This window comes from Myxine glutinosa, chromosome 10 (assembly GCF_964187855.1).
Source record: "Myxine glutinosa chromosome 10, kmMyxGlut1.1, whole genome shotgun sequence".
NCBI classification, from domain to species: Eukaryota; Metazoa; Chordata; class Myxini; order Myxiniformes; family Myxinidae; genus Myxine; species Myxine glutinosa.
In genome coordinates, this window is record NC_136270.1 from 135,195,198 (window position 1) to 135,220,893 (window position 25,696).

A 25,696-nucleotide genomic window follows, 5' to 3' on the forward strand; every position below is an offset into this window, starting at 1 on the left:
CTTTGTTGTGTCCCTGGAGCCTCCTTTGCATGCGAAGCACACGCACGATTAGCGAGGGAGTGTGTGAGGTAAAGAGGGCCCAGCACTATCGGGGGGGGAGTGTCATTCTGGCACAAGATGGACTGTTTTGGTGCCATCGGTATAATAGGGTTGGGTCTGTGGTCCTGGGATCCTGGCGGATCACGTGCCCATCCACTCGGTCAGATACGAGCTTTTCATTGGTCACTTTCAAACACCATTACCTATGCTGATCACCTCAGATTGACACACTTCCTTGGAGCTGCGATGTACCTTACTTTTTATTAATTTTCTTCTTTTTGTATACTTAGTCTAGGCTCGTATGAGATCGAACACATAACACATGTAAAATAGGGAGCAGGAGACAAGAGGGGGGGGGAGAGAGGGAAGTACAAGAACAGGAAGGAACAGGGACATCAGGAGATCTATGGAAGAGAGAGGGAAGAATGCTGGGGCGGAGTACACGGGATAAACAAGATGGACACTGCAGGGGATTTCAGGATTACTTCTTCCTTTTGAGCAATCTAGGGATTGTATTGAGACCAATAAAGTGAGTGTTCGAGTGTCTGTTGCTATAAACGTTAAAGGTTTAACACTTCAAAGGAACCGTTAAACAACAACCTGGGAAAACCATGTGGAAAGGACTTGCAGTCAATGTGCGTTGTTGTTGTTGTTGTTGTTGTTGTTGTTGTTGTTCTCCTGGGTAGTTTTCATGGCTTTCCGATCCTTGTTTTTCACCTCTCTAGATAATACCTGCTTTGATGCTTTGTTTGCGGATGAGGACATGCAAGAGATCATCAAGCATTTTTGCATTTACCACATTGATGCCCCTGGACAATACCCAGGAGCACCTGCTTTCCCAGAGGGGTAGGTGCACCTCATGGTATGATTACCGCAGCTGTACAGGGATATAACAACACAAATTGCAGGCTCAGAAGTCAGAATTGTGATCACGAACTGGTCATCTGATTTATACTGCGTGCCGTTGGGTATTGTTCACCACGTACGACCGGAATCGGTTGGAAAACCATCAATGGAGCGCACACGATGTGGTGCGCGTGTTACTGTGGCCATCTTGGGGTTTTTTTTGTTTTGTTTTTTTGTATCCAGGATCAAGGCTCGTGAAAGAGCTAACATTTATCGCACAAAAAATCAAACAGACACATAAAACATATAATAAGGGGAGCGGTAGACAAGATGGGGAGAGAGGGGGAAGCACACAAGTTGGTTTTACGTCGAGATGAACAGATTCACTTTTAATTGACCTCATTGGGTATAGATAGTATGTGTACCTGTCACCTGTGGACTTGGTGTCGTTCCTTGTAATGGAATTGGTTTGAAAGCCAAATGTGCTTTACATCCCACCTGGTGTAGGCTTAGCGGTTAGGGTGCCGGCTTGGGATCCTGGGATCCTGAATTCGAATCCCGGTCGATCTCCTGGTCGCCAATGGGGTTGGCTCAGCCTGTCGTCCTTCCGAGGTCGGCAAATTGAGTACCAGCTTGCTGGGATGAATGATCCCGGTGTGTACCCCGGTTTAGAATAGGTACACCGTATCCCTGCGCATCGTAAGAGGTGACTAAGGGTTGGCGCCAGGAAGGGCATCCGGCCATAAAAACATTGCCTCAAACAGGGAACCATGATTGCCATTGGGGCCCGCAAGGCTAACCCCCGCTCTAGCGGGGAAAATGGCCTTAAAACGATCATTCATTCATTCATTCATTCATCCCACCGGATGAATGTGAACAAGGAATTGGTATCCGGATGCATATTTGAATGATCCTTTCTATCGGATGTGAAGAACGTGGTGCGTGTGGTCCTCACAAGTTCCTCTGCTGCTGTTTGGGACCATTAGCCCAGGGAGGACAATATGCCCTCGTGTTTTCATTTCGGTGTCTCCAGAATGCTCATCGCTGGTCACATGACCATTTGGCCTGCAATGCTTTTGCACGAAGCTGCACTCGCTTCATTCATAAAAGTTGAACCTTTTGTCGTCCTTTTCATTTGTATACGATTCTCCTTATCCCAGAATTATTTACTACTAGCAACGGTAGTCTCCCTACGGGCGGGGCTTCAATGGTGAGGCCCAAATGAAAAGGCAAAATATCAGAAATTGAAGGCTTTTTTTTATTTTACACGATTTATATAAACATCCGTTAAGTCATATCACACGCAAATCATCAAAATCTAAACAGTATTTGTAGAATTTCAATAAAAGCCACATCACTGTTCATATCGGAAATGTTATTCCATCGTGTTTGGAAAAACTGGAAAATTGGAAAATTGAAAAAATTGGAAAATTGGGGGAAAAATTGGAAAAGCAATATAGCCTATTTTACTCCAGGGGGTCCCAGGATTGCCCACCCAAAATTTCGTTGCGATTGGTTCAGCCGTTTTTGCGATGCCTGGGAACAGACAGACAGACAGACAGACAGACAGACAGACAGACATTTGGTGAATTATAGTCAGATATGATGAAAGTGAATATCTATATCCTTTCAAAATGTGTCGGTTTGGCACAACACCTATTTTGTGAGTCATAGGTTATTTAAAATTGTTTTATCAACTTTACTTTTCCTGTTTAAATTTACACACAGGTATCAATACCCCTCAATGGAACAATTGGCAGAAATGGTTCCAACAGTCCTTCATGATTTGGGGTGAGTATGAGTGTTGTTTGTGTCGTGTTTGTGCTCATGCATGTATCTTCACATTATAGACATACACAGATGCCTCTCTGGGCCTGTTTTTGTGCTGTCTTTGTTAAAACCAGACTGTACTAGAAGGACACTCGGTAGAGCGCATACCTCCGCCAGGCTAAACAGGTTACGTTCTGTATCCCACTGATAGTTCGGACCTGGATTCGGACCTGAACCAAAATCGAATCGGATTGTTTGTGTCACGCACCCAACTCATCCACCAAGTTTTGTTATTTCTCATCCACAACTTTTTGATACATCGAGCTATATATATCATTTTTGTCCCTATCTATCACTCAATGGTGAAGAATTACTTAGAAAATTCTCATATCTGGATCTTCACTAAAATCGACTCAATTCGTCCTCGCCACACACCCAACCTGTCTACCAAGTTTCGTCCGAATCTTTCCACAATTTTAATGATGTCCTGCTCACAGCCAGGGGTGTAAACATCCTCTGTCCGCCTTCTTGGAGGAGTTCAAAAGGACCATAATACCTCTCATCAGATCGTCGTTGTTCTACCCAATCTCCTGTAGTTTAGCATAGATCTCCTGGTCGCAAACAATAACCATATATTCTAGGAGGTTTTCCATGTCCACACGTCATCCGTCGTGCTTGCATCTCAGGTGATACCCAGTCCATTCAGGAATCATGAACAGTCCGCTGTCCACAAATCTGCGACACAGAAAAAGATTCTCTCATTGAATATAATACTTCAAAACTTCCTTGTTTTATTACCCTGCGCTCGCGAAGCGAAAAGCGGGGTTAAGCAATCGTATGTGTGCGTGTGCCGTGTGCCGTACATGTGCCGTGTACCGTGTGCCGTACGTCGTATGTGTCTGCATTTAAAAAATTCATTTTCTCGGCAATCGTTGGTCCGATTGACATGAAATTTTACCATAGTAGCGCCTCTGCCTGTATAATTTTTTTTATTCATAATTATGACGCCATAGGTCACGTGCTATGGACGCCATATTGGAAAAACGTTACACCTCTATATCTCCAAAACTGCTCCATGGAAAAAATTGAAACATGGCTCATTGTCAAGTACTGCGCTTGGGGAAATAAGATATGTTAATGATGATGTCATCGGTGCCTTCGTTATGACGTCATAATTAGACAAGCACAACACTTATCCGATCATTGTGAATTTTTTTTTCTCAGCAACTGTTAGTCTGATGAGCAGGAAATTTTCACCATAGGATCGCCTCCTCATGTAGAATATTTTAATGATAATCGTGACGTAATAGGTCATGTGGTACAGGCGCCATCTTGGAAAAACCGAAAAATCAAGTCGAGTCAAGTCAAGTGGATGTTCAAGTGAATTTGTCAAGTTGGATGGGGAGTGTCGGTGAACAGCAATCTTCAAGTCTTTCCACAGATTCTCAATGGGATTCAAGTCTGGACTTAGGCTGGACCACTCAAGTACTTTCACGTTCATGTTCTGGAGCCATTCCAGTGTTACTTTGGCTGTATGCTTGGGGTTATTCTCCTGTTGGAATGTATATCTTCGCCACAGTTTCAGGTCTTTTGCACTCGGAAGCAGGTACTGCTTAAGGATTTGCCTGGATTTGGCTCCATTGTCACTCCTGAGTTCCCTCTATCCTTACAAGTCTACCAGTCTCTGCTGCTGAAAAGCATCCCCATAGCATGATGCTGCGACCACCATGCTTCACGGTAGGGATGGTGCTAAATGGGTGATGACCTGTGCTCGGTTTCCACCAGATGTAGCGCTTTGTATTCAGGTCAAAGAGTTCACTTTTCATCTCATCAGACTACAGAATATTTTACCCTCATGCTCTGAGTCTTTCACATGACTTTTTGCAAACTCCAAGTGTGCTGTCATGTGACTTTTTCTCATTAGTGGCTTCCGTTTGGCTACTCTCCCATAAAGCCTAGATTTGTGAAGTGCTGCAGAGACTGTTGTCCTTCCGGCCAAGGAACTCTGTAGTTCTGTCAGTGTAGTCATTGGGTTCTTGGTCACCTCCCTGACCAAGGTCCTTCTTGCCAGGTTGCTTAGTTTGGTCAGACGGTCAGCTCTAGGAAGAGTCTGGGTAGTTCCATATTCTTTCCATTTCCTAATGATGGAGCTCACTGTGCTCTTGGGAACTTTCAACACTAGAAATTGTTTTATGCTCTTTCCCAGATCTAGGCCTCCTCACAATTCTATGTCGGAGTTCTACGGACAGTTTCTTGGACTTCATGGAAGAGTTTCTTCTCTGACATGAACTGTCAACTGTGGGATCTTGTATAGAAAGGTGTGTTTCTTTCTAAATAATGTACAATCAATTGATTTGGCCACAGGTGGACTTCAATCAAGTTGTAGAGACATCTCAAGGATAATAAAAGGAAATTGGATGCACCTGAGCTCAATTTGGAGTGTTATAACAAAGGCGTTGAATACTTATTGACTTAAGACATTTCAGCTTTTTATTTCGAATTATTTTGTAAAAAAAAACAAAAAACTTTCCACTTTGACATTATGGGGTATTATGTGTAGATCAGTGACAACAAAAAATCTCAATTTATTCAATTTTAATTTCAGGCTGTAACAACAAAATGTGAAAAAGTCAAAGGGTGTGAGTACTTTCCAAAAACAGTGTAATTATGCATCAGCAAACTCAATAGTCATATACACTTTGCAATGTTCTACTTTCGACACTTCATGACACTTGCCGTCGAATTTCATCCATATCTCCACACATTCCTGATATTCCGTCTACCGTTTCTTCGTGAAGGGAAACTGCTTCACCTACTCTCTCTCTCTCTCTTTCCGATGCAAAATACACACCAAACCTCTGTTTTCTTCACTTTCTGTCATATTTTTTCTGCTTTTGAACATGAAGCCTGTCTATCGGCGCTGACATGACGTCATTGCTTAACCCTGATTGGCCAACGAGCATATGAATACGCCTTAGCACGCTTCACACACTAGCCACCACAACTACTCGGACAAAAAGTGCAAAGGCCTTTCGTTTCTGCAAGAATGTTGGGCCAATATCTCATGGAGAAAAATTAACATGAGTGACATAATAGCATGTAGGAAGTCTTCAACTTCATTGCATGTAGCACCTCAACCTCGACACGAAAATGCCACCTCCCGTGAACCTCCACCAGTAGGACTATTTAGTTGAGAAGTTTTTTGATGGATCAACATTTCTGGCCTGGTATGCCATGATGAGGTTGGGTATTCTATATGCAAAAACGGCAAAGCCAGATTTGGAATCGACTAGTGAAGAACTCGTCTTACGAGCAGGTTAATTCCCCCAGAAGCACGGGTGGGATAATTCCCCCAGTATCACGCGTGGGATAATTCCCCAAGAATCGCGGGCAGGTTGATTCCCCCAGAATCAAGGGCAGGTTGTTTGCCCCAGAATCACGGGCGGGTTGTTTCCCTCAGAACCACAGGCGGGTTTAGGTTTATTTCCCCCAGAATCAAGGGTAGGTTGTTTGCCCCAGAATCATGGGCGGGTTGCTTCCCTCAGAACCACAGTTTTTTTTTTTTTTTTTTTTTTTTTTTTTTTTTTGTATACAAGATCGAGGCTCGTGAAAGAGCGAAATTTATGGGTTTTTTTTCTTGTTTTATGGTGGGTTTAGGTTTATTTTCCCCAGAATCACAGGTGGGTTGATTCCCCCAGAATTGGTGTATTTTCGTATTGTTACGGATTCGTCACTTCCGTTGTTGTGGTTTTCATCCACTGTAAACATTTTTGATTCCATGTATTATTATTATTGTTGTTTGAGGGAAATAGAAATTATTATTTTCAAAAGGTAAAAAAAGTTAATGTTTTAAATGAAACCGGAACCGGACGACGAAGAAGAGGAGGAGGAGAAAAGAAGGCGGAGCGAGTGAGTCGGAGAAGAAGCATAGTTGCTTTGCGGTCTGGAGCGAACATTGGCGAGCAAGAGTCACGAGTGAACTTCGAGTTTCCCGGGAAAGGGATTCCTGCGACAGAGTTGTTATCGCTGTGACAGATTCACCTGCGTGTCAGGTTTTGCGATTGATTCCGAAGAGAATCCTCGTCGTGCCGTTACGTCTCGAGTACAGGCCGTAGGCCATTTTGGCTCGCGCGCTTTGTGCGTCGAGCAAGGTTTCTTTGCTTCACTTCAGCCGTTCTCCCCGCATTCAGACGTTTATCTGGTGTGTGTGTGTGCAACGCGGATTTTGAAGGTAAATCTGAGGTGCGCCGACTGTGAGCAATGAAACGTCCATACCCGAGGGTGTGATTTCCCAGTCGCCTGGAGGGCGCCTTTGGATTTCCCAGTCGCCTTGAGGGCGCCTTTGTGCAGCTTTGGCCGCGTGACTGTGACTGTCATCCGAACGGGATTCTGGTCTCGATACGACATCGTACGGACGATCACTGGAGTGGATCGACTTTGGCTTGAAACCGGAATCAACTTGGGTTTGAAGCCGGGAAAGAGACATTGGGAATGTTCTTGTTTCACTCACTTGGAGCACAGTGAGTTATATATTACGAAACTGATGGTACCATCATAGGATATATATTGATTGTACTTTTGATTACTATTATTGTTGTACTGTTATTCTTGTGTGATCTTAATACAATATTTGTTTGTAAGTAACAATTGGTGTGGCTTCACCATTGATCTTTGACATACAGATTAACACATTTTTCTGCCGTGTCTCTTCTCGGGGCTCGGAGGTACACCGTGACCAGGGGGTTGGGGAGGAGCACGTAACAGCATGACTTGCAATACCACCCTGCCTACCCCTTCCCCCTCCCCTCCCCCGCCCCTCCCCACCAGGGGGCGCTATACAATACACATTTACATCAAGAGAATTGCGTTGCTCCCTCACAACCAGAACAAACAGACAAGTCTCACAAACAGACACTTCTCAAATTGCAGTTTGATGATTACACTTTTATTTCCACCATTTTGACCATTAATCATCTACGATTGACCACTTACAGTAGATTTTGTCTCTTTACTTCTTCTTCTTCTTCTTCTTCTTCTTCTTCAATTGCCACAATTATTCCCATATTATTGTAGGGATTGCCAGGGGAAGTTTATTTGGCCCACATCTTTCACAAACCAGTTGGCCAGGCCTGACGTTCGACGAAGTAGTTTGGGCAGGAATTTGGAATTTATTCAGAGTTCCGGTGGTAGCTCTTCTACTCTTCAGGAAGGACACCATGAGATATTTAAAGCCCACCATCTAATGTCGACAGATGGGTAGATTGTGTATCACTTGTGTGTTCATATCCTTTTTAAAATCTTGACCCCAGGGATGATTGAACCCTCTTAAGTAACCACCATCACATGTGCCTCAACCTAGGGTGAAAAACATCATTGGAGTCGGAGTTGGAGCCGGAGCATACGTGTTGGCATATGTTGCTGTAAGTGGAACCACAACCTGTTGTATACGCACGCACACCACCACAGGTTTTTTTTTACCTTACCAATCAACTATTCTTATGCAGGCCTACAAAAAAACAAAACCCTTTTTAAACTTTTCACCAAATTTGGTACACGTGACGTGATTGGCTACCATATTAAGATCATTCAAATTCAAAATGGTTGCTTTTAGTTCATGAATTTGATGGTTGAGCGAGGAAGAGTCAGTAGCGAAGGATTGTCAATTTACTGATATTTTTAATTTAAACCATAATGAACATTAAAGTGTGTTTATTTTTTTTTTGTTTTTTTTGTATACAACATTGAGGCTCTGAGGTAAGAGCTAGCATTGATCACAAAAAGACAAACTGACACATAAAACATTAGATAAAGGGAGCGGGAGAACAAGAATGGAGGGCAGGGACATCGGGAGATCTGTGGCAGGGAGAGGGCTTGGGGAGAGGAGGCATAGGGAGGGAGGGGGGGTGGGGTGGGTTGGGAGAGGTAAAAAAAACAAAAAAACACGTGGACACTGCTGGAACTTCCAGGAAAAAAGTCGGTATTTCAAAAAAGTGGATCTGGGGTGAATTAACGGGGGCAGAAAAGATCAAGGTTTTGGATAGGGGAAGATAAGAGATGGTGGTGGACAGGTGTTTTAAAGACCTGGAGGGAGGAGAGGGATTGAAGAGAGTGAGGGAGTTTGTTCCAGAGGTGGGAGAAAAGAGGAATGAAAGAGTGAAGGAGTGAAGGTGAGGAGAGGGTCTTGATTTTGGCAGTTTAACCATAAGAGAATTGCTGGCAGATCTTGTGCGACCTGTAGGAATATTTGGGGGACAGAGCCCAGATAGAGCTGGAGGAGCAAGGCCGGGGAGGAGTCGGTAGAAGACAGAAAGACCACCACCTGCCTCGTTAATGTAAATATGTGTTTTGTGTGTATCTTACTATAATTCACCAAATGTGCGTCCGTCCGTTTGAAGGTACCGCAAAAACGGCTCAACCGATCGCAACGATATTTTGGGTGGGTATTCCTGGGACTCCTGGGAGTAAAATATGCTATATTGTTCTTCCAAGTTTTCCAATTTTCCAGTTTTTCCAAACACGATGGAATAATATTTCCCGATATGAACAGTGAAGTGGCTTTTGTTGAAATTCTACAAATACTGTTTCATCTAAGTACCAGGAGAGAGTAGATCGACTCCTGACGAACTCTTCCTATATAAACATGCGGCTCCGAAGTAACATGGCAGCGTGTGCAAAGCGACTGAGAAACAGGTGTAGCGGCCGCTTCCGTGTTACAGATTCGGCGCACACTGTTCACACATAAACGTGCGACTGAGAAAGACGTGTAGCGGCCGCTTCCGTTTTGCAGAATTCAATCTTTTTTCAAAATGGGCGCCATGTACTGTTTAGATTTTGATGACTTGCGTGTGATATGATTCAACGGATGTTTATATGAATCGTTTAAAATAAAAAAGCCTTCAATTTCTGATATTTTGCCTTTTCATTTGGGCTTCCCAATTGAAGCCCCGCCCATAGGGCGGGTACCGTTGCTGGTTTTAATAATCCACCCTTTAGCTAGTGTTGTGCTACAAAAACAAAATTATGTCACATCATAGCCATTGTTATGCAAATTATATTCAGCAGGCACAGTTTGCCATGCAAGCAGTCTACCTGTGGCTACTCTACCAAGTGTCAGAGGAGACATCCCGTCAAGCCATTGTTTAGGGGTTGAGCCCAAAAGTGAGGATGAGCATGACTTATTCAACTGCAGCTTGTATCTTGAACTTCCTGTTACCTCGATATTCCACGTGATGTCACTCCTGAGATTGAGGGGGTCCAGTTGAATGGTCGTGCCGTGCTGATGACATCTTGTAGGCAGAAATGTGTTCACGGATTGATCAATGCTTCCCTGTGACCTTGGTCCTGTGGTCGCATTAGGTTATTAAGGTCCTGCCTTTGACACTGCAGAGATCTGGCTGCGGGTGGAGACGGCGCATGTTATGCTGTCGGCCCATTGCGTTAGGCCCACACAAGTTGGAGTGATAATTATATCTGTATAATATTACTGTAAGTGTCTCCAATTGTGTAGTAGTGACATCATTAAATTTAAATTTTAACATCATAACTTGTACAAATTGGTGATGGTTTTGTGCTTGGCGATACATACAGCAATTGGCATGAACGAGTTTATTATAGGCTTAGTTTTTGGTGGGGACGATGGAGGGGTGGGAGTGCTGAGGGGGTGGTGCCGGAGGGATGTAGGAGTGTAGAGCACACAGGTTGTAGCTGTTTGTTATTTTTTTTACGTGCGAAGGATTGCCTTACCTTACCTTGCACACCAAAACACCAAGGTACATGTCACTTCAGAACCCAGATGACTTGCTGTGCTTACTTGGCATTTGTCTACGTGGGCCAATATTTAATTATAATCACAAGTCTATACAGTAATAGGGATTGTCAGGTGATCATGTGATGTAAGTGGGTCTATTTCAGTCATACAATCATTTATGATTAAATTTTAAAAGTAAAGATCCCAAACTAACGTGCATAAGGTATTTGCGCGATCTCATGGTAAAATTTTTAAAATTTAGGGAGGAATTTTTTCTATTTCATGTAAAGACACTTGATGGAGCTGAAAACACCAACCAACTATGCTCATGACATTGTGCCAAGAAGCATGCGTACATGGGGTTAGCTACAAGGAGATGAGGTCGCAAATAGACGTGGGATGTGACGTAAAGTGTCTGTGCGTTATCGCCTGAAAAGTTTGGAGCAAAACTATGGACTGGGCGAAGCCAGGAAGGAAGAATGTTTCACAGGCAGTTGAATATCAGGATGAATGAGAGGAAATAGGGAGAGAATTTGGCAGAAAGGCCTTTGGAAATTGGTTGATAATTTGATTGCACTTGATGAAGCTCGAGAGATGAAGAGCAGAGAGAGGGGCAAGGGCAGCCAAAACCCAAAAAACCACGAGGCTCTAGAGTCAAAGTGGAGGGGGGATAAGGTGGGGAGGAAAGGGGATAAGGGGAAATTTGAGGTGGGTTGAGTAAAGGATGCAGAAAATTTACAAAATGTACATCCTACATCAACATGTTATGGCGTGTGTACGTGATGTCCTGCAGCTTCATTACCCCAGCCTGATTGAGGGTGTTGTCCTTATCAACATCGACATCTCTGCCAAGGGCTGGTTTGACTGGGCTGCTTCAAAGGTAACTGTTACACACACCCCTCCCCCCCCTTGTCTGTGATTTGTCTGAGTTTGTTATTGCTATTCGTCCATTTCACTCCACCCAGTGTGTGTTGAATTGTCAAATTTGTGTCATTGGTGGTCAGGTACGTGTTCGGTGTTTTTCTGTTTTTGATTAGTCGGGTTGTTGCTTCTGCCCCCGTTTTTGACCGCACGTGCTTCATTTCCGCTCCTTTAGGTATTGGTGTTTCTGATCACTCAGCTTAATCCTTTTCCCCTCCTCGCCCCAAAGAAAAATCTTCTTCACTCCCAGAAAAACCAACAACAACAACAATAGGAAAAACAACTATCGGGGATGCCTCTTCAGGGTGGTTGTACCCACAACACAATTCGGGAGCCAAATCTTCCGCATTCTTCCCTGGTGCCCAGATTCATCAGGGCAGCGCGGTCGCGGTCAGAGTGCCGATTGGTCCCATTGGACCGGACTTTTCCCTCTTGTCTCTCTCTCTCTCTCACTCTGTTGTGGCCCTGATTTTGTGAAGCTGGGGATACACCATCCTGGATGGAGGGGATCTCTTGGTCGCTCCTGCGAGATCGATCGGCTATCTCCATACCGCAGATTTGTTCAAGAGAACTGTCCAGGGCTATACAACAACAAAAACAACAACAACAACAACAATAGGAAAAACCCAACTCAATCTGCTATGCACAGTTACTCCTTCATTCCCTATCCCTTCTTCTTTTCAATGTCCCCAAACTGAACCTTCACTGAATAAAACGTTCCTTCCTTTAAAAGCTCTTAATAACATTTATAAAACACTTCAAGAATGTATTTTAAAATGTCCTTACTATGTCAGGAACAACCCATTCATTCTACTTCTTCACCAAAATCTCTGCCTCTTCTTTTTCACAAGGCTTACTTCCCAAAACCTCTTCATTCCTAAACGCTCAGTTCATCCACCCCTCCCTCATACCTGCAGCTCCATTTTCCTCCGTGCCTTCAACCGAAAAAGGTTTCACCACCCCACCCGTGAAGTCTGTCACCATATGTCCAGTTTGAGAATCCTGAGAAGTCCATTTTGCCAAGTTTGTATGTACATGACAGTCAATTCTCCTTCATGTCCATTCATGATGTCAAAACCCTCCACGTCAGTATAACCCCATCCCCCTCCCTCATCTGATTCCCCTTGTCCCACTCCATCGCTGCTTCACCCTCACCCCGCACTCTTCACCTTTACCCCCATTCCACAAATCCCGCAACAAGTGTGTGTCCACTGTCAGGAGAGCCAGAAAACAACATCTGTCCAATCTCAAGGTTGAACTTTCAAACCTGTCTCTTTCTTCAAAGATGTTTTCACCGTGTCGTATGCGCTAGGCCATCTTCCATCTGCTTGAGAATCTGCCAACATCACCGCACTTCATAAAAATGAGCAAAAAAGGGATCCCTTAACTACAGACCTATCAGCTTACAATCATCAGCAAGGTTATGGTCGTGGAATACATCATCACAGTTTACATAAAATCATTGCTTTTCTCCAGCAACCTCATCTTAGATCATCAATTCGGACACAGTGTGGCATCCCACCTCTCTCTCCAAACTATCTGCCTATGGCATCCAAAGTCAACTCCGCACATGTCTTACTGACTTCCTCTACTCTCATAGACAACGTGTGGCACTCAACGGAATCCTTTGATCTCCTCTCCCTATCATGGTCGGAGTACCACAAGGCAGTGGTCTTTGCCCAGTCGTATTCCTAATCTTCATAAACGATCTTCCCTCTTCAGACCTTGACAAAGTCTCACAAGATGGTCAAACACTTGGAATCTTACTATAAATCACCAAATGTCTGTCCGTCTGTCCGTTCGAAGGTACCGCAAAAACGGCTCAACCGATCGCAATGATATTTTGGGTGGGTATTCCCGGGACCCCTGGGAGTAAAATAGGCTATATTGTTTTTCCAATTTTTCCAAGTTTTCCAATTTTCCAGTTTTTCCAAACACGATGGAATAATATTTACCGATATGAACAGTGATGTGGCTTTTGTTGAAATTCAACAAATACTGTTTAGATTTTGATGAGAACTACGAACCTGCCGCGGATGCGGAAGTGGACAGATTACGCAATGCGTGGGTTTGATAATATCCAAATACAACCGTCATTCAATCGTAATGTTCAATCGTTAAACGTTAATCGTGTTAATCGTTTTGTTAAAGTATCAATTGATGATTGGAATTGAGTGAATACAATTACGATGTTGAATTCGTAATTGTATTCACCCAACTGTATGGAACTTCACATCAGGATTTAAATATTTGTTTATGTCATGAATGTTGTTAAAAGTTTATTTTTTATATTAATGTTATTTCATTTACAATTGAAGTTATGCTGTTTGGAATGAAAAAAGAGATATCGAGTTCAAGTGAATGACGAAATGCCGTGACGGTTTCTACTTTCTAAACGTGAATTCGTGGATCGCCATATGCAGATTCGCCATTGACTGGGTATGGAACACACGTACCTGTTTGTTTGCCAACGGGTACGTTTTTCATGGAAGTCCTTCACGAACTTGCTGACATGTGACTGAAGGTGCTACAGGAATGTGGCATTTATTGGTTTCATGCTTTAGCATTTGCCGTTTCTGCATTGTCTGTTTGCTTCTGGCCTCCCATCCGTGCGTAGCACAGGCACCTCACTAGTTTATTTCAATCCATAATCGCATAAATCTCACACTTGCACACTCTCTCTCTCTCTCTCTCTCTCTCTCTCTCTCTCTCTCTCTCTCTCTCTCTCTCTCTCTCCGAAAGGATCGTACTGCAAACCCTCCTATCTACTTTCTAACAATCTTCTTGAAGAAGTTCAGTCCCTCAAATCTTGGGTCTCCCTACTACTCTGTAGCCATATACCAAATAACTCTGTAGCCATAATAACCTTTCTTGGGTAAACCACAAAGTTGGCCTGCAAAGCCAGCCGCCGACTCGGCATGCTCCATCATGCAAAGTCCTTACTTGGCACACCTGAAATCATATCCACCGACAAGGCCTTCATCGGTAGTATGATGGAATACTGCCCCCTCCTCTGGGCTACTTCCCCTGACTGACACTTTGCTCACCTTAATGCCGTGGAAACCAAGGCCTTCAATACATTACATTTGGTATCTCTCATAATGAAGTTGAGTCTACGGGCCTATCTATCTCTTTCACGTTGCACAAGTTGTTGGTCTCCGTTTTATACCGCCTCCTTTTTGGTCTCGCACCTTATGCTCTCTTTGTGGTCCCTCCATGCCCCACCCGACCTCAGGTTTCTAAAAGGCGCACATGGCCCACTAGAGGGGTCAATATATGGTTGAACCCCCAAAAAATTGATACAAAAGGTTTTTCAATGGATTCTGGTACCATTGGGCATGCTAAATAACATAGTAAAAATATAGTAACATCTGACTTCTGGGAAGGGGTCATTTTCAAGATGGCGTCCAAGATGGCCACCGGGAGCTTAAAATGGCCATATCTCAATTATTATTCAACCTAGAAAGGTGGTTTTAGTGTCTAACCCTAGGTTTTAGGGCCCAAGGAATCCAATTGAATCAATAAAATTACCATCAGTTAATTATTTATTGACAAGTCCAAGATGGCATCCCAAGGTGACATCCTAATCCACTAAAATGGCTCTGTCGAATAGTAGTCAACCTAGAGAGATTTTTTCAGTGTGTATACTGTAAAGTGCATTTGAACTGTCGCAAAATGTACACAAACAGTATAGAAATTGATCTTCATTTAAAGAGGAAACAGAGTGGTGAATCCAGTACCACTAAAAGGAGTACTAGGGTTTCTGAAGGTCCGTTCAATAGCAAAACTGATTGCCTTTTCTGCGGCACTCGTATTCAGGAAGGAAGTGCAGACTATAGTTATGTGAAAACTGATATCTTTGCAAAGAAAATATTGCTATGCTGTGATAACCGGCAAGATGAGTGGTCTTTCAAGGTCAAAGGTAGAATTGAATACTATCATGGGGATCTACACGCTGCAGACTGCGTGTATCATCAAGATTGTAGCAGCCATTTCAGGTGTGGCCGTCATATACTCCTGCAATTTCAGACAGATCCTGATCCAAAGCGGAGGAAATCTGGAAGGCCAAAAGATGAGGACCAAGAACAAGCCTTCTCAAAGATGTGTGCATACCTTGCAGCGAATGATGAAGAACAGCTGACTGTTTCTGACCTTAGGTGTAAAATGAAAGAGTATTTGTCTAAGGCCGATTCCCTCCCCTATGGTAATCAATACCTAAAAAGACAGCTGAAGGAACGGTATGGGAACTGCATATATATTGCAGAAGGAGAAGGTTTAGATGACATAGTGACAATGAGAGAGAAAACGTCACACATCCTCAGATCATACTTCAACAGCACAAACCAAGAAGGTGATGAAGAGTCGCAGAAGAGAGCAATACTTGAGACAGCTGCAAGGCTCATAAAAAGTGACATCAAGACAAATGTGCCACCCGTTAACGATCAGTACCCGACTACAGAGACACTCAAACTCCAGCCCGCTCTTGATTACATTCCAGAATCACTCCGCATTGTATTAAAGGCCTTATTTGTTGGTAAAGACACATGGCGAAAAGTTGCTAGCATTGGCCATGCAATCATACAGGCAGTCCGACCACGAGCTGTCCTTGCCCCTTTGCAAATTGGCCTTTCAGTGCAAATGCACCACTTAAATCTGTCTAGGTTTCTTGTGGATACCTTGTGTCAGATGGGGTTCTGCTTTTCCTATGGCGAAATTCAGAGGTTTGAAAAGAATGCTGCAAATTGTGCTGCACCAAACATGCTTGGTAAGGATATTGATGTGTTGAACATGGCCTTGTTATTCGCAGCAGACAATGTGGCTCATAACATTCTTGGTAAACCTGGCTTACTGGATTACCTGATTACTTTGTGCTTATTTAAGTAATTTTGATGATTTCCTGGGTGCCTTAAACCTAGGTATACACACTGAAAATATCTCTCTAGGTTGACTACTATTCGACAGAGCCATTTTAGTGGATCGGGATGTCACCTTGGGATGCCATCTTGGACTTGTCAAGAAATAATTAACTGATGGTAATTTTATTGATTCAATTGGATTCCTTGGGCCCTAAAACCTAGGGTTAGACACCAAAACCACCTTTCTAGGTTGAATAATAATTGAGATATGGCCATTTTAAGCTCCGACGTTGATCCGACGCAGATCCGACGTTGGATCTGCCGTTGGCCATCTTGGACGCCATCTTGAAAATGACCCCTTTCCGGAAGTCAGATGTTACTAGATGTTTAGTATGTTATTTAGCATGCCCAATGGTACCAGAATCCATTGAAAAACCTTTTGTATCAATTCTTTTGGGGTTAGGTGAGTTTTTTTCGTATATTGACCCTACTACACCAGCAACCCTCCTTGTTGTGAAACTCCCAAAATGCAGGATCACTGCTCACGTCCTCTCATTTGGTCGTCTTTCTCCCCACCTGTGGAACCAACTTCCACATCCCCTTCAATCTATTTCTTCCCTCCAAGTCATCAAGAGAGATGTTCACCACAATCTCAGATCATCCCCAATTCAGTACCATGATCTCTTCTACCCCTGTTAAACCACAAAACATTTCCAGTTTTTCCTTCCTCAGAGTTTGCTTCTATGTCCATCTCGTACACCTTTTGCGACGTTCTCTCTTACCCCTCATCCTTACCTGCATCCTCGTTTATCCATCTCTGTGTATTTCTCCCTCCGCCTTGCTATTGACATTTCCCCCATTCTCCTTCTGCTGTTCCTTTTGTGAAGCTGCATCTTGATCCATTATGTGTTCTGGCTCTTCCATGAGCCTCGACTCTGTATGAAAAAAAAAAAAGGGAAGATGAACACCTATCTTGAAAAGGAACACCATTAACTCTAGAAACTTATGATCAACATGAACACAACTGGCTCGATAAACCCACAACACAAACTAAATAAGATACTGTGGCGGACACAAAAGCTCACTGGCGGGGTGACATCATTCCGCGCACCAAGTGGGCGGTGGCCACGCCCGAGGGGTAGGCGTGGCCTCATGATATACACCGGGCGCACAGCCCGGAGCGGGCCAGTGTTACAGTGAGCTCCTGAAATAAAGACGCTTATAAGTTACCGCTTGTCCGCTCCCTCCTTGCTCGCAAGCAGCGCGCGTAACGCCGCGCTTTACTGGTGACCCCCTCGACGTTGGATCTGCCGGAGCGATCCTTCCACACGCGACGCCATTGCCATGGCCAACTTCATCAAACTTCCCGAATTTTGGGAGGCTCAGGCCGAAGTCTGGTTCGTCCAGGCCGAAGCCCAATTTCAGCTTCAGCGCCTCACCGGCGATGACACGCGCTATTGCCACGTCGTCGCCTCCCTCGGGCCCGGCACGGCCGCTCGAGTTGTGTCCGTCCTTCGCCACCCACCGGACGGCCACAAGTACGAGGCACTCAAGCGGCTACTCCTAGCCACGTTCGGCCTCACGGACGACGCACGGGCCGACCGCCTCCTGGATCTCCCTGAGCTCGGTGACACGCGCCCGTCGGTCCGAATGGACCATATGCTGTCACTGTTGGGCGACGAAGCCCCCGGTTCTCTATTCCGGGCGCTTTTCCGTCGCCAACTTCCAGCGCAGGTTCGCCTCGCGTTGGCCGGGACCGGGCTAACGGAACCCCGAGCATTGGCAGCCGAGGCGGACAGGTACTTCGCCGCTTCGGACACGCGGGCGAGAGTCGGCGTGGCCGTCACGGCCCTCGAGGCTGAGGCTGCTGATGCTGCTGATGCTGCTGATCCACAGCATCAGCTTATACAGCATACGCAGCATGCTGATACGCACCTCGTGACCGCCGCCACGCCCCGCCCACCGCCGCGGCGAAAACCGCCACCGTGGGGAAACCCGCCAACTCCACCGGCCTGGCGGAGCCAGCCGCGCTCCTCCAGCTCCACCACCTGGTGCTGGTTCCACGCCAAGTTCGGCCACGAAGCTCGGCAGTGTCATCTGCCATGCTCCTTCAACAGGTCGGGAAACGCCCGGGCCGGCGCTCAATAGTGGCGATGAGCGCCGGCCGTTCGAGCAGCCTGCTGTTCATAACGGACACCTTCTCCGGGCGCCGTTACCTGTGCGACACAGGAGCGCAGGTGAGTGTCGTTTCCGCCAGCACGTCAGACAAGCACGCCGCGGGTGGGGGCCCCGCGCTGCTTGCCGCGAACGGGACGCCCATCCGTACGTACGGAAAACGCTGCCTCTCTCTGCGGTTCGGAGGGCAGGTTTTCCGATGGACGTTCGTCACCGCTGACGTGCCCATGGCACTGCTTGGCGTGGACTTCCTGTGCGCTAATGGGCTCCTGGTCGACGTCAAGCGCAGACGTCTTGTCCAGGCCGAGACGTTCAGCTCGCTCGCTTGTGCGTTGCCCAGCTCGTCGAGCAGCTCAACGAGCGGCTTGCCAAGCGGCTTGCCGAACGGTTCGGTTCCGGCCACATTGGTCTGTACGCTTCCGGCAGCGGACGCATTCACCCGCCTCCTCGCCGGCTTCCCGGCCCTCACGCGGCCCACCTTCTCGGCGGGGGCCGTCAAGCACGGGGTGGCCCATCACATCCCCACCGTCGGGCCACCGGTCTACGCCCGGGCACGCCGCCTCGAGCCGACGAAGCTGGCGGTGGCAAAAGCGGCGTTCGCTACCCTGGAGCGACTCGGCATCGTTCGGCGCTCAGAGAGTGCTTGGGCATCGCCGCTGCACATCGTGCCGAAGCCCGGCGGGGGATGGCGACCGTGCGGGGACTATCGCCATCTCAATGACGCCACGACTCCCGACCGCTACCCCGTCCCCCACATTCAGGACTTTTCCGCCCGTTTGGCGGGCATGTCCTTCTTCTCGAAGGTGGACCTCATACGCGGCTACCATCAGGTCCCCGTCAGGCCGGAGGACGTCCCGAAGACGGCGGTCATCACGCCATTCGGACTCTTCGAGTTCCTGCGCATGCCCTTCGGTCTGAAGAATGCGGCTCAGGCATTCCAGCGACTGATGGACAGCGTCCTGCGCGACTTGGATTTTGTCTACGTCTACCTGGACGATATCCTCGTCGCCAGCGCGTCCCGCAAAGAGCACCTACGCCACCTCCGCACGCTCTTCGAACGCCTGGGCCAGCATGGCCTGATTGTGAACCCCGCAAAGTGCCGGTTCGGTGCCGCCATAATCGATTTTCTGGGGCACCGTGTCACCAGGCACGGAGCCGTCCCCCTGCCGGCCAAGGTGGAGGCGGTGAAGGGGTTTCCGCGCCCCCGCACGATCAGAGGGTGGCAGGAGTTCCTGGGCATGGTGAACTTTTACCATCGGTTCCTGCCCCGTATCGCCCAGCTCCTGCGCCCCCTGCATGAAGCTCTCCGAGGTAAGCCGGGCAAAGGCGACGTTACCTGGACCGAGCAGATGGACACGGCGTTCACGGGCACGAAGCTCGCCTTGGCTAACGCCACCATGCTCGCGCACCCGGCGCCCGATGCACCGATCGCCCTCACCACCGATGCCTCGGACTACGCGGTGGGCACGGTGCACGAGCAATGGGTGCGTGGAGCTTGGCAACCGCTGGCGTTCTTTAGCCGGCAGCTTCGCCCGCCCGAACGCCGTTACAGTACCTTCGACCGCGAGTTGCTCGGGCTTCACTTGGCGGTCAGGCACTTCCGCCATCTGCTCGAGGGCCGTGCGTTCACTGCCTTCGTCGACCACAAGCCGCTGATCTTCGCGATGGGCAAGGTCACCGAGCTGTGGTCGGCCCGGCAGCAGCGTCACCTCTCGGCCGTGTCCGAGTACACGACGGACATCCAGCACGTCGCGGGGAAGGACAACCTGGTGGCGGATTGCCTTTCCCGGGCCGTCGCCCACGCAGTCCACCTCGGCATCGACTATGCCCGGATGGCAGCGGACCAGGCCGCTGACCCCGACGTCCAGGCCTTGCGGACCGCCGTCACGGGCCTCCGCGTCACCGAGGTGCCGATCGACGGCGCGGGCGCGGCCCTCTTGTGCGACGTCTCCCTCGGGCGTCCTCGCCCCATCGTGCCCGCGGGCTGGCAGCGCCAGGTGTTTGACGCCATCCACGGCCTGTCCCACCCGGGCGCGAGGGCCTCCCAAAGGCTGATCGCCGACAAGTTCGTCTGGCATGGCCTCCGGAAGGCCGTCCGCGGCTGGGCCAGGACGTGCCTCGCGTGCCAGCGCGCCAAGGTGCACCGGCACACCCAGGCCCCATTGGCCCCGTTCACGGTGCCGGAACGCCAGTTTGACCACGTCCACGTGGACCTGGTGGGACCTCTGCCCCCCTCGCGGGGTTTCACCTACATCCTCACCATGGTGGACCGCACCACCCGGTGGCCGGAGGCCGTGCCCTTGGCGTCGACAACGGCGGCCGATGTCGCGCAGGCTTTCATCGCCACCTGGGTCGCCCGGTTCGGCGCCCCCTCAGACATCTCGTCCGACCGCGGCCCCCAGTTCACCTCGGAGCTCTGGGGGGCGGTCGCGCAGGGGCTCGGGGTCCGGCTGCACCGAACCACGGCCTACCACCCCCAGGCTAACGGCCTGTGTGAGCGATTTCACCGCTCATTGAAGGCCGCGCTCCGGGCCACCCTCCGCGACGGCGGCTGGGTCGACAGGCTCCCCTGGGTCCTGCTGGGCCTCCGGACGGCACCCAAGGAGGACCTGCGCGCATCCACGGCGGAGTTGGTCTTCGGGCAACCGCTGCGGGTGCCGGGCGAGTTCCTCCCCGACTCCACGGCACCATGGTCCGCGGCACAGCAGCGCTCCGCTCTGCAAGAGACCGCCCAGAGGTTCGCCCCGGTGCCAACGGCATGCCACGGGCACCCACCGACGCACGTCGCCCCGGAGCTTCGCACGGCGGAGTACGTCTTCGTCCGCCACGATGCCCACCCGACACCACTGCGGCCCCCGTACGACGGGCCTTTCCGCGTGCTGGAGACAGGGGCGAAGCACTTCACCCTGGACATCGGCGGTACTCCTGACCGCGTTTCGGTAGACCGCCTCAAGCCGGCCCACCTCGACGTGGACCATCCACCGCCAGTGGCCCGACCCCCACGTCGGGGCCGCCCCCCTGCGGGCGGACCCCCGGCACCGCCCAGCCCCGCCGCCACGCCGCCCCCCGGTCCTTCACCCATCCCAGGGGCAGCCAGGGGCATCCCACCTGGCATCCCTGCACCCCGGACGCCGCCGATCGCCAGGGGGCGCTTCGGCCGGGTCATTCGTCTGCCCCGCAAACTGGCCCTCCAGGTGCGCGGGAATTCTGGGGGGGCGCGTGTGGCGGACACAAAAGCCCACTGGCGGGGTGACATCATTCCGCGCACCAAGTGGGCGGTGGCCACGCCCGAGGGGTAGGCGTGGCCTCATGATATACACCGGGCGCGCAGCCCGGAGCGGGCCAGTGTTACAGTGAGCTCCTGAAATAAAGACGCTTATAAGTTACCGCTTGTCCGCTTCCTCCTTGCTCGCAAGCAGCGCGCGTAACGCCGCGCTTTAATACTGAGATTCAATGTGACTCCAGTAACGAACTGGTACTGTGTAAATCCATGGTCATAACGAAAACTGCGGAGCCATAGGTCCAGCTTGCCCTTCGAGCTCGACCGTACCACGAGGTTTGAATTATCCAACAGGTGTTACGATAACGGTAGCGAAACCTCTGACAGTACAGAAAATGGTTGCATACGAGTGACCAACGTCTTTCATTCGACAAATATCGTTCCTCACCGTTCTTTGCAATTCGGCATAAATTTGGTCACATGTCTATTTGCCAATAAGTCATCTTGGCTCACCATCCCAGGGCAAGTAGGGAGAGGTGACATGTTCCCTGTCGCTACCTGCTTTATAACTTGTCTCCACCTTCACCTCTCGATGAACTTTCTTTGTACATCAATTGTTTCTTATTCAACCTCTAGGTTTCCGTTTAAATATATTGTTAGCACAACGCACTTCGGTCCAGCTCTCTCACACCCCACCCCAAACCGCCACACAGAATCGTGAGTGGATCATACAATACATGCATATGTCATGTAACATTACATATATGGGGCCACACAGAATCGTGAGTGGATCATACATTACATGCATATGTCATGTAACATTACATATATGGGGCCACACAGAATCGTGAGTGGATCATACATTACATGCATATGTCCTGTAACATTACACATTATTACAGACATGGGACCACATAGAATCACGAGCAGATCATACATTACATGCATATGTCATGTAAATACATATTATTACATGTATGTGACCTCACAGAATCATGAGTGGATCATACATTATATGCATATGTCATGCAACATTACATATATGGGGCCACACAGAATCATGAGTGGATCATACATTATATGCATATATCATGCAACATTACATATATGGGACCACACAGAATCATGAGTGGATCATACATTATATGCATATATCATGCAACATTACATATATGGGGCCACACAGAATCATGAGTGGATCATACATTATATGCATATATCATGCAACATTACATATATGGGACCACACAGAATCAGGAGTGGATCATAAATTACATGCGTATGTCATGCAACATTACATATATGGGACAACACAGAATCGTGAGTGGATCATACATTACATGCATATGTCATGTAACATTACACATTATTACAGACATGGGACCACATAGAATCATGAGCGGATCATACATTACATGCATATGTCATGCAACATTACATATATGGGGCCACACAGAATCATGAGTGGATCATACATTATATGCATATGTCATGCAACATTACATACATGGGACCACACAAAATCAGGAGTGGATCATATATTACATGCATGAAAGCAATATCACTAATGTAGAAACCCTGAAACGTCACGGAATGTGACGTGTTATGGGTATGTTTTGTCTCAGTAAAGGTAAGCTGAGATGTAATAAACCTTGTCTGTGACTTGGCATACCTGGTGCATTCAAAGAGTTCATCCTAAGATATTAAAAAGCTAGCCTCATAACAAAGGGTCTTGAGGGTGTAATGGGGTCTTGGGGGTGTAATGGGGTCTTGAGGGTCTAATGGTGTCTTGAGTATCTAAAATGTCTAAAGGGTCTAAAATGTCTTAAGGGTCACCCCTCCCCAACCCCTTCACCCCATCCCGCCACCGCACTCCCCCTCAACCCCTCTACCCCGCTCCCAATCCTCTCTCCCCCATCCGGCCTCATCACACAACCACTGAAAATTGCTGAAATGTCACACCGGACCAGCAGTTTAGCCAACTTACATTACTCACCGGAGAAAATATTTGGGGGCACACAAGATGCACGATGACGTCACATTTGTGCGTCCGTATCCGATGGTGTAAATTAACCGAGTGCAAATATCACTCGACAACCACCGAACGACCAAGTTGTTTGGTTTGGAAAAGTGTTGCGCAAACCCAGGTAGTATCAAAAATGGAGGGAGAGTCAAACATGAGCCGATTATTGGAACTTGGCCAGGCCTTGTTTTCACCTGCGCGCTTCTTTGTCCAGGTACTCATTACACATTTGTTTTCCAGATTGACATTAAAGTGAAGTTAAGAAGCTCCAATGGAGAAGTTGATTTTTATTGTCATTTTATTTTATTGTTTTTGTTTTGTTATCGTTTTGTTTATTTATTTTCTTCGCTGTTTCCAGTTTTCCGAAATTACACACACCATCGTTGACGTGGTTCTGAATCACCATTTCACACAGGTAAAGCTTCTCCATGTATTCCTTTCGTTCCACGTGTTGTCTTTGTATGTAAATGCCTTTTGTTGACATGTTTTCATTGGAGTACATTCTAAGGATTTGAATGCAGGATTGATCATTTTCTTTGTGGAGATTTTTTTCCCTCCATTTTGTTTTCTCTGGAAGAGAATTTTGAAGCGGTATGTCGACATTGCATCCATAACGTGTTTGGGGCCTCCACGGCATCATCCGTTGGACTTTTTCAGACAGAATTGCATGAAGGTGGTGATCTCGTACAGAACTGTCGCCGGCACGTTCTTCAGGACATAAACCACTACAATCTGGCATTGTTTTTCCGGGCATACAACAGGTACGTGAAATAAGTATGTCTTTCAACATGTGGTGGGTAAAGAGTAGTAATGTTCCGAATGGCTTTTGAAATTTGTTTTTACCTCCACCACCGTAGTCTGTCTGTCTGTCTGTCTGTCTGTGACCCTGTCGCACCCCTGTCTGTCTGTGAACAATATATCTCAAAAAGTTGTGGATGGATTCGGACGAAATTTGGTGGACAGGTTGTGTGTTTGACAAGGACGATTCGATTTGACTTTGGTGAAGATCTGAATATGGATTCAGATACGATAATTATTTAATTTTTAAGTGATTCCTCACCATGGAGAGATCGGGCGAAAAGCGATATATAAAATGATTGTTATGCAATCAAATCGAGACCTCGTTTCCAGATATGAGGCTTTATTGAAATCTAACTCCACATACCCTATAAGCACAGGATAAAAGAATAATATTAGAACTACATTAAAACATGATAATGAAGAGCAGGGCTCTTGCTTGAGACGGACGAAGTGACGGGCAAGACACAAACTCGTCCGAGAAGATGTTTATTGTAAAAACCAACTCGGGAATTCTGAAAAGCCCGTTTATCGGGCTGCATATATATCAAAACCAGAAAGCACAACCGAAACCGAAAGCCACGCCTCTTAGGTGAGGCGCGCTTTGGTGGTCACGTGACCGACAGGTGCAAAGGATTATAACCGCACGCGCGGCACGCTTTGGTGGTCACGTGACCGGCCACCCCGGTGCCGTGGTTTGCCCGCCAGTTACGTCACCGGCTGGAGCAAGGAGATTCTGTTGCTGGTCTCGCTTGGGGGACCCATGGGTCGCTACACACGCCCCCCCAGAATGGACTTGATCCAGGAAGGTCAACCTGAGGGGGGTCCGGATGACCCGACCGAAACGGCCCCTGGCCAGTCGCGGGGGGGTGGGGGGGGGGTCCGGTGTGGTGGCGGGTGGTCGGACGGGGGGTGCAGTGGACGGGGGGCGGCCGCGCCGCGGTGGTAGAGCCAACCGTGGCGGCTGGCCGACGTCCATGTGGGCCGGCTTGAGGCGGTCAAGCGAAATCCGGTCCGCCCGGCCGCCGATGTTGACGATGAAGGACTTGTTGTCCCGTCGTAGGACCCGGAAGGGTCCGTCGTATGGTGGCCGGAGCGGCCCCCGGTGCGCGTCGTGGCGCACGAAGACGTACTCCGCCGTGCGGAGTGCTGGGGGGGACGTAGGATTGGGGGTCGCCGTGGCGGGACGTGGGCACCGGGGCGAAACGTCGGGCGGCCTCCTGGAAGTCCGTGCGCTGGCGCGTGGCGGACCAGGGGCTGGTGGCGTCGGGAATGAACTCGCCCGGTACGCGGAGGGCCTG

General features: G+C 48.1%; 1 protein-coding gene across 4 annotated transcripts in view; it reads left to right on the top strand.

The window, feature by feature from the left end:
* LOC137433744 (protein NDRG3) overlaps positions 1–25,696 on the top strand; it is a 119,899-nt gene that overhangs the window by 60,706 nt on the left and 33,497 nt on the right. For all 4 annotated transcript variants that reach the window (XR_013624825.1, XM_078786141.1, XM_078786143.1 and 1 more), the window contains exons 5-10: positions 765–885; positions 2,614–2,676; positions 8,015–8,075; positions 11,196–11,282; positions 23,956–24,012; positions 24,255–24,358. Coding sequence is in view for 3 of the 4 variants with exons in the window: in XM_078786141.1 (XP_078642267.1) it covers positions 765–885; positions 2,614–2,676; positions 8,015–8,075; positions 11,196–11,282; positions 23,956–24,012; positions 24,255–24,358 (493 nt within the window). In the remaining variant the exon portion in view is untranslated. The remainder of the gene's footprint in view (positions 1–764; positions 886–2,613; positions 2,677–8,014; positions 8,076–11,195; positions 11,283–23,955; positions 24,013–24,254; positions 24,359–25,696) is intronic.